This window comes from Betta splendens, chromosome 17 (assembly GCF_900634795.4).
Source record: "Betta splendens chromosome 17, fBetSpl5.4, whole genome shotgun sequence".
Taxonomy (NCBI): Eukaryota; Metazoa; Chordata; class Actinopteri; order Anabantiformes; family Osphronemidae; genus Betta; species Betta splendens.
The window spans coordinates 16,211,090-16,220,939 of NC_040897.2; the positions used below are offsets into that span (position 1 = coordinate 16,211,090).

Below are 9,850 nucleotides of genomic sequence, written 5' to 3' on the forward strand. Positions count from 1 at the left end.
GTGAAGCTGGTTCTGCCTGGTTCTGCCTGGTTCTGCGTGGGTGAAGGACGCTGAGGTGAAGCTGGGTCTGCGTGGTTCTGCCTGGTTCTGCCTGGTTCTGCGTGGGTGGAGGACGCTGAGGCGAAGCTGGGTCGTCTGTGGTTCTGCCTGGTTCTGCGTGGGTGAAGGACGCTGAGGTGAAGCTGGGTCTGCGTGGTTCTGCGTGGTTCTGCCTGGTTCTGCGTGGTTCTGCCTGGTTCTGAGTGGGTGAAGGACGCTGAGGTGAAGCTGGGTCTGCTTGGTTCTATGGGGTTCTGCGTGGGTGGAGGACGCTGAGGTGAAGCTGGTTGTGCCTGGTTCTGCCTGGTTCTGCCTGGTTCTGCGTGGGTGAAGGACGCTGAGGTGAAGCTGGGTCTGCGTGGTTCTGCCTGGTTCTGCGTGGGTGGAGGACGCTGAGGCGAAGCTGGGTCGTCTGTGGTTCTGCCTGGTTCTGCGTGGGTGAAGGACGCTGAGGTGAAGCTGGGTCTGCGTGGTTCTGCCTGGTTCTGCCTGGTTCTGTGTGGGTGGAGGACACTGAGGCGAAGCTGGGTCGTCTGTGGTTCTGCCTGGTTCTGCGTGGGTGGAGGACGCTGAGGTGAAGCTGGGTCTGCGTGGTTCTGCCTGGTTCTGCCTGGTTCTGCGTGGGTGGAGGACACTGAGGCGAAGCTGGGTCGTCTGTGGTTCTGCCTGGTTCTGCGTGGGTGGAGGACGCTGAGGTGAAGCTGGGTCTGCTTGGTTCTATGGGGTTCTGCGTGGGTGGAGGACGCTGAAGTGAAGCTGGTTCTGCCTGGTTCTGCCTGGTTCTGCGTGGGTGAAGGACGCTGAGGTGAAGCTGGGTCTGCGTGGTTCTGCCTGGTTCTGCCTGGTTCTGCGTGGGTGGAGGACGCTGAGGCGAAGCTGGGTCGTCTGTGGTTCTGCCTGGTTCTGCGTGGGTGAAGGACGCTGAGGTGAAGCTGGGTCTGCGTGGTTCTGCCTGGTTCTGCCTGGTTCTGCGTGGGTGGAGGACACTGAGGCGAAGCTGGGTCGTCTGTGGTTCTGCCTGGTTCTGCGTGGGTGGAGGACGCTGAGGTGAAGCTGGGTCTGCGTGGTTCTGCGTGGTTCTGCCTGGTTCTGCGTGGTTCTATGTGGGTGAAGGACGCTGAGGTGAAGCTGGGTCGTCTGTGGTTCTGCCTGGTTCTGCCTGGTTCTGCGTGGGTGGAGGACGCTGAGGTGAAGCTGGGTCGTCTGTGGTTCTGCATGGTTCTGCCTGGTTCTGCGTGGGTGGAGGACGCTGAGGCGAAGCTGGGTCGTCTGTGGTTCTACCTGGTTCTGCGTGGGTGGAGTGCGCAGTGGAAGAACAGCAGCCGGTGCAGAGCTGCTCTGTGGTTATTAGCAGCACTTCCTGTCAGCAGCAGGCGGCAGCGCGGCTTTCGGCGCCGCCGCCTCACATCGATGGCTGTGGTTTGTGGTTTTAGAACAACAGCGACAGTTAGAACCAAGCGTGAGGTGAGAGGATGGTTCCAGGAAGCATCTGCGTGTTTATCTGAGAGAAAACACAAATGATACAAGTCTGAGGTCTGATCGGTTTTAATAAACTGCAAATGCTGCAAAGTTTCTCACAACAGCCCAGTGAGAGGTTTTCACTGCTTCCATCACACAGGTTGTGTTCAGCCTCTGGTGTCTGAGACGCTCATGGCTGATAAACACGCTCTGACCCGTTAGAACAGGCTCCAGGTTCCAGGTTCCAGGCCTCAGGTTCCAGGTTCAGGTTCCAGGCTTCAGGCTTCAGGTTTCAGGTTTCAAATTCAAGCTTCAGGCTCCAGGTTCAGGCTTCAGGTTCAGGCTTCAGGCTTCAGGTTCAGGTTCAGGCTCCAGGCTTCAGGTTCAGCTTCAGCTTCAGGCCTCAGGCTCCAGGTTCAGGCTTCAGGCTCCAGGTTCAGGCTTCAGCTTCAGGCTCCAGGCCTCAGGCTTCAGGCTTCAGGTTCAGGCTTCAGGTTCAGGTTCAGGCTTCAGGCTTCAGGCTTCAGGTTCAGGTTCAGGCTTCAGGCCTCAGGCCATGTTACTACTGGTTCAACACTGACCCATCGTTAATCACAGCCGTGCTTCAGTTCAGGTTTAGGTTTTGCTTGTGTTTCAGGTCTGACTCAGCTCCACGTCCAGTGACTGGTTCTGGTCTGGACGTGCTGCCTGAACAAATGAGGCTGATGGTTCTGTGGTGAACACTGCTCATATTAAACCTGAAGGTGTCACTGCTGTGTGACTTCTACTTTACTTTACTCCTGGAGGAGGTTTCAGTCAGTTTCTCCCGTCTCCGTCACAGCTGACGTTCATTTGGACCATAAGCTGGAAAGAACTCTGAGCAGCACCATGCTGCAGATGGACTTTCAGTCTGTGGTGGCCAGTGGCATGTTGGACATTTCTTTTTTGTATGGGGCCACATGAAAAAGAAAATAACACGGAGGGTCAAAAGTTTGAACTCAATTCTGCGTAAAACAATTCAGCAAATTCCATTGTTTTCATAAACTGGTAATACATTAAAATAAAGCAATGAAACAGTGAGGATGCCTCACAAAAATGTATTTAATCAAAACTATGGTAAACAAAATGTGAACATTTTGTTACATTGTGATTCATTTCTAACCCCAAACAACTTTTATTTATTTTTGGAACAAGGTTCTTTGCTTCCTAAAGACATTATAATCATGACCTTGTATTATATATTACAATATATATATTGTACATATTTTAAAATGAGTGTTGCTGAACAGTGACTTTGGTGAGAAGGCCTCCAAGGCTCAGGACGAGCGTCTGACGTCTGTGTGGCAGCTTATGTCACTATGTCCTTATTTAAGTATTGACCACCAGCTCCTCCACTATGGTGAAGTCCTTCATTATCCCATGGACAAGTACGAGGATCTGGGCAGTGACACAAACATCTGCTACAGTAGTGATGGACCAGAGCCAAAGAGAATAAGTCAAAGCTTGAGGCTTCACTTTGCTGCTGAAGCTACACATTGTCTTCGATGCTTCTCATCACGGTAGTTTAGTTCCTTTCTATTTTAAGCTTGAGAACATTTTTGAGGCTAAAGTCTCTGTTGTGACAGGGTGGAATCACTCACATGCACATATTGATTTACAGATTACGTTGTACCTAAATTTAAAAAAGAACAACTTAAAACAAAAAGCAATGCGGTCCCGGTCCATGAGGACCTCCTGAGAGGAGGATGCTGGTCGACCTCCTCTCATAGACAACACCTCCACCCCCACACAGTGTGAGGCTGGACAGAGGAGCACCTGCAGCCACAGGCTGATCAGTATTAGGTTCTCCATAGAACGCCACCAGAGATCCTTCCTACCGGTGCCATCAGTCTGTACAACTGCTCCTCTGTCTGTAAGGGTCCACCTGTGTCTGTGTAGTTTACCTTTTTATTTGTGAGAGCAAAGCAGGCAAATCATTTTTTGGGGGGAACAAAGTATTTTGAATCTTGAATTAAAGACTAATTCTAATGTGTTTTCCATTTTTTGTAGCTCGTTTACTTGTGTAAACCAAAGTGTCATCAGCGTAGAACCTTAATTTATTAGACAAACCTGAATGTCATATTTGGCCTATTGCTTTATAACATCTGTGTCTGTACGTTTGCAGTTGTTGTTTAAATACTTACATATAAATTAATCTTCTTTTAGTTCACAAGGTTAAAGAACGTAAACATAAATGTTTACATAATGTTTTTTTACACCCAAGTCTAGTCCTTTGCTAGGGTAATTTACAACTAACTGTCATGGTCTGGTGCAAAGAAGAAAAAATTAATTGTTAAGTCAATTAAATTTATTATTAAGTAAATTCAAACTCACAAACTTGTCACACTTTAATATAATATAAAAAAACAAGCAGAAAACATTATTACATAAAAAATAATCTGTAAGCCACAGAGAAGCATCACTTTCTGTTTTTAACAAAAGAAATTAATAAACACTTCTACATATTGAGTGACCGGTGACCTGGGACAGATGTTTGAGGAACAAAACATTGATGGGTTACGTCATCTAAGACTCATTGACACATCCAACAGGTCATAGTTTCCATTTTAAATGTGGATCAAAGGTCTGTGGAGCTGCTCAGAAAAGGTGAGGCTCGGTCCTGAGGATCCTCAGCACAGAGAGTCCACAGCAGTAAACCAGACTCTTGACTATCAGCACCGTGGAGCACACGCACAGCAGCTTGACCCGCTGCTGCTCCAATGGGTTCTGCTCCCGGTCCCGGTCCCGGTCCCGGTCCAGGGGAAGCTCTGCAACAGAAGGTGGACACAGACGTCAGTCCGCTGCTCTGCTGCTCCTCAGAGACGCAGCAGCTGCTCTCACCGTCAGTCGGCTGCAGAGCTGCCGGCGCTGCTGCTTCTCTCTCTGGAGGACACGAGGCCGCTGGAGCCGGAACCTCTGCAACACAAGCACACGCGTCAGCGCCGAGCCGGGCCGAGCCCGCTCGGTGCCGGAGCGTCCGCAGCTCGGGTACCTTGAGCCGTGCGGGCCTCCGCCGCCCCCCCTTCGTGCTGCACCTCACAGCGGTATTTAGCGGTGCTGCTCTGTGGCCCGTGGAGCAGGATGGAGGCGCTGCGTCCCGACTCCTCCAGCTCCAGCTGCTCTTCCTCGGGTCGGCTCGGCTTGGCCCAGGAGCCGTCCTCCTTCTGGACCTTCCAGGAGAAGCGGACTCGAGGAGGAAACATGTGCGAGGCCACGCACAGCAGGGAGCCGCTCGCCTCCAGGCCTCTGGACGCTGCTGGGTACACGCTCACCACGGGCTTCAGCACCGGCTCGTCTGGACCGGCAGAACCCAGCAGAGACACACGGAGCAGCATTTAGACAACGAGCCGTGGAACTCTACAGCTTCAGCCTTTGTCTCATGCACATCACTAAATACTGTGGCTTCCCCCGAGTCGTCTCCTCCTGTTTCTGGGTTTCAGCCTCACGGCTGCAGAATTCAGCGTGAGACATCAGAACCATCACATGAAACCTTTAAGCCTGTTTAAAGGGGGTTTTCAGTGGTCACAAACACGAATCTGGACCTTTATTTAAGGTGACAGTCACGTAATAAATCTACAGATGAAACACGAGCAAACGAGCTGAAAACGCAGCGTCCTTCATTTATGTGACGTTAAACACTTCATGTTATTTGGGGTCGTTTCTATGATACAAATAAAATGTTCCACATTTTTCTGACGTATTCAATTCTATTGACGACACTAATGTTTAAGAGAAACGCGTGAATCTGCTCAAAGTCATTTCATCATTTACTGATCAACAATGTGATTTATTGTGTGAAGCAGCAGATGATGAGAATCAGAACCAGAGACTGTTGGACTCTGACACACGCTTTCAGCTGCTGCACAAAGAAACAAAGTCTGAGCAGCACAAAGTCAGGTTCAACACCATTCAACTGGTGAAAGAAAAGTTCAGTCTCACCTGTGACGACCAGTTCAGTTCCAGAACCAAAGATGTAGTAGTCCCAATGTCGTCCCACAGTGACAGAGAGTGAAACAAAAACCCGTCGCTGCTCAACGTGTGTCTGAGGTGAACGACTCCAAACGTGGTTTTAATTTCAGCTCTGTCATCAGTTTTTCTACTGTTTGTTTCTAAACCACTGTGTGATTTTAACCGTTTCTGAAGAATTATCTTTAAACATGTTCAGAAGTTTATGTTCTCCCCACCAAGTAACTCTGATCAACTTAATACATTTTAAACACAAACATTTTTGACTCTGTGAAATAAAATGTTAATTTTTACCTGTGACGACCAGTTCAGTTCCAGAACCAAAGATGCCGTAGTACCATCCTCCCACAGTAACAGAGAGTGAAACAAAAACCCGTCGCTGCTCAACGTGTGTCTGAGGTGCACGACTCCAAACCATCAACCTGGTTCTTATTTCAGATCAGTTTATCAGTTTGTGTCTAAACCACTGTTTCAGCTTTTACTTTGTGATTTGAACCATTTCTGAAAAATTCTCTTTAAACATGTTTCAAAATTCATATTCTCCACAGCATGAACAACCTCTGACATTTTAAACACAAATATTTTTAACTCAGAATAAAATAAAATTATTATTTTTACCTGTGACGACCAGTTCAGTTCCAGAACCAAAGATGTCGTACAAATATCGTCCCACAGTGACAGAGAGTGAAACAAAAACCCGTCGCTGCCCAACGTGTGTCTGAGGTGAACGACTCCAAACCATCAACCTGGTTCTTATTTAAACTCTGTGACCAGTTCTTGTCTAAACCACGGTTTCAGCTTTTACTTTGTGATTTTAACCATTTCTGAAAATTTCTCTTTAAACATGTTACGAAATTCATGTTCTCCCCAGGATGAACCAAACAACTCTGAGCAATTTCTGACATTTTAAACACAATTATTTTTAACTCAAATAAAATGAAAATTTTTACCTGTGACGACCAGTTCAGTTCCAGAACCAAAGATTAGATCCCACAGTGACAGAGAGTGAAACAAAAACCCATCACTGCTCAACGTGTGTCTGAGGTGAACGACTCCAAACCATCAACCTGGTTCTTATTTCAGATCAGTTTATCTGTTTGTGTCTAAACCACTGTTTTAGCTTTTACTTTGTGGTTTGAACCATTTGTGATAAATTGTTTAAATTGTTTAAAAGGTCAAACAGTTTTAGATGTTCATATTCTCTCCCATGAACCAAACAACATTTTAAACACAAATACTTTTAACTTAAATTTTTACCTGTGACGACCAGTTCAGTTCCAGAACCAAATATGTAGTACCAATATCCTCCCACAGTGACAGAGAGTGAAACAAAAACCCGTCGCTGCTCAACGTGTGTCTGAGGTGAACGACTCAAACCTGGTTTTAATTTCAGCTCTGTCATCAGTTTTTCTACTGTTTGTTTCTAAACCACTGTGTGATTTCAAACATTTCTGATAAATTATCTTTAAACATGTTCAGAAGTTTATGTTCTCCCCAGAATGAACCAGGTAACTGTGATCAACTTCATACATTTTAAACACAAATACTTTTAACTCAGAATAAAAGGAAATGATTTTTTTTACCTGTGACGACCAGTTCAGTTCCAGAACCAAAGATCAAGTAACACAGTGACAGAGAGTGAAACAAAAACCCGTCTCTGCTCAACGTGTGTCTGAGGTGAACGACTCCAAACCATCAACCTGGTTGATGTTTATCTCCATGTTTGTCTCTGATCGTCTCATTAACAGAATCCTCACAGTGCTGTCAGGCTTCCCAAGGTGGGCCAGTGAACGATGGAGCAGGAAGATGATGGCGTCCTTTACTCCGATGCCAGACTGGTAGGCAAACTGCAGCAGATCCATTGCTGAGCTCACCATGCAGCGCAGTTGATGTAGAACCAGTCTCTCTAGTGTCTTCATGAGGTGTGGTGTCAGAGCCACCGGCCTGAAGTTGTTGAGGTCTTTAGGGTGCGTTGTCTTGGGCACTGGTACCACACAGGAAGTCTTCCAGAGCCGTGGTACCACCCTCAGCTTGAGGCTCTGGTTGAAGACTTGCTCCATAGCCACACAGTTCATCTGCACAGGACTTAAGGAGCCTGGAGCTGATGCCGTCTGGCCCTTCCTGGTTTTTATCCTCAGCTCACGTCTCACCTGAGCTGCTGTGAGGGACAGAGGGGGCAGGGGGCTGGTGTCCACTGCGTCGGACAGTGATCAGCTGCTTCGGAGGCCAGCTCTTCCTGTAACTCAGGGAACCGGCCAATCATCTCCAGAGCTGCGAGCAACTGTGGCGCGTCCCAAAAAGCCTCGCAGCTCGGCTGTCACGTGACAAGTAAACGAACGAACGATCCATATGAACGAATCAGGAAGGAGCTGTAGCACTTGGTGCTGCCACCGATCCTGAGCTGTGAACGATGAACTGAGCCCGAGCTGCCTTTTACGTGAAGGCTGGTAGTGGAGACATGAAATTAATTCAACATATGTGTTATCACCAGCACCAGCTACTGTCAGCAGGACTGAAGAACTAGAGGTTCTACTTGGACAGCACTTTGTTGGTCATTTATTTCATTTATAATATGGCCCCTGTTTAATATTCCACACGTTGTAAAACAGTTTTTATTGACCTGGGTTGCGTTGGGTGGGTTATGAAGCACACCCTCTTAACTAACGCAGGACCTGTAAAACAGAGCATTCAACCCTCTCCCTGATCCTCCAGCTTCAAACACTCCTCAAACACACATCTTTCCCCTCTGCTTCCCTCACGCTCCTCACCATCACCTCCCTGTCCCTCCTACGTCTCACCACAGAACTCACATCACCATCGGTATGTCGGCCCATCATATGTAAAGTGCTGTTCAGATAAGTGTGACCAATCCTTAACCTACTTAGAATAACTTGCTCTCTTCTCCTTCTCCTGAACACCATGAAGCTTCCATTCTTCCACTCCTCCTGCAGCTCTTTCACAGTATTCTGTCCAGCAGCAGAGTTGCAGCCTCCTGGACGAGGTCTTTAGAGAGAGAGAGAGAGAGAGAGAGAGAGAGAGAGAGAGAGAGAGAGAGAGAGGACCAGGGCACATCACAGTAAGATTTACCGGTTCAATAAGTAAAAGGTAACTCCTTTAGGCTTTATGCCGTCAGAGGTCACCACAGTGCATGTTTTGTGTGACAGATTTGGTGAGTTTTTACGCCGGATGTCCGTGCTAACCACTGCACTAACACGGCCAGGGGCTCAATAAGGATTCTGTATTATTCACACTGAGGAGTGTAAATTCAGCCTTCCTAAAACAAACTGTCACTTGCACTGTACTGTATGAACATCTCATACCAGCGGAGAACTGATGAATATGTGGATCTTCATGCACTAATGATGTTGTGTGTCGAATATAATATATGTGTAGTTGTTTTTATGTAATGGCTGGACAAACATTTAATCTTTGATTCTTGTTGTCAAAGTCAAATAACAGAAATGAACCGAACATGAAGAGTCCAACTGAAGCTTGAATGGACCAAATGTGTGACGTGATCTGTGTGAAGCTGTGCTGAGGTTTCACTGTCTCCTCCTGTCTGACGTCTGTTCAGCTGCTGCTTTTTGTTCAGGCTTCATGAATCATGTCTCACTGTGGGAACCAGACTTCCAACAGGTGCAGTAGTAGGAGGCAGCGTGATCCACTTTAACCTGTTTGAGCTCCAGCTCCCAATCTTTTCCTTTATTTACTGATGAGAAATCATTTTCCTGAGGATGATTGTAACCTTTAGCTATGTTTCCATTATTCTTATTAATACCAAGAATCACTCTGAACGTTCCTCCTTGTTTCTTCTGGTACCAGTAGATGTAGCTGCCACACTGGTGAGTGTCTCGACAGCTGAAGGAGATGCTTCCTCCCGACCTCCTGGTCAAGGTTAAGTCCTCCTGATGCAGCTGTGCTGCCATGGCAACCAGTGCTGCAGAGAAACAGCAGACAGATGAAGGTCAGTGTGACGGCTCCAGGTGGAGTTTGCTGGAAACACTCACCTGAACACAGGCAGCACAGAGCAGCAGCTGGGAGGAAAAGCATTTTGTGCAGCGCTGTTTCCTCTGGTGAACCTGAGGAGAAGTGGCGTCTGATGCAGCTGAGGACCAACCAGGACGAGGCCACGTGGTCTCTGACGCACAGCTGCCGTCATTCAGCGTCTCTGCTGCTCAGAAGCTCAGTAAAAGCAGTGAAACAGTCAGATGGATGTGAAGCGTCAGCTTCAAAGCTCAGCCGTCTCTGATGAACGCTTCCTTCTGGACTCTGCTTCAACCTGAAGCACAGATCAGCTCCATGAGCTGCAGCAGCGACGTGTTCAGAGTCAGACTGGAGCTGAGAGCAGCTTCCTGTCTGCTCCTCATCG

The 9,850-nt window shown here is 47.8% G+C and overlaps 1 protein-coding gene across 1 annotated transcript; it reads right to left on the bottom strand.

Annotated features, from left to right (window-relative positions):
- Positions 1-3,801: 3,801 nt before the first annotated feature.
- Positions 3,802-9,850, bottom strand: LOC114844218 (immunoglobulin kappa light chain-like). Its single transcript, XM_029131409.3, has 6 exons — positions 9,489-9,850; positions 9,104-9,418; positions 6,739-6,786; positions 4,508-4,810; positions 4,357-4,431; positions 3,802-4,283 (listed from the first exon to the last, which is right to left on the bottom strand). Exons 1-6 carry the CDS (start codon positions 9,529-9,531, stop codon positions 4,114-4,116), a joined length of 954 nt encoding a protein of 317 aa, XP_028987242.1. The 5' UTR covers positions 9,532-9,850; the 3' UTR covers positions 3,802-4,113.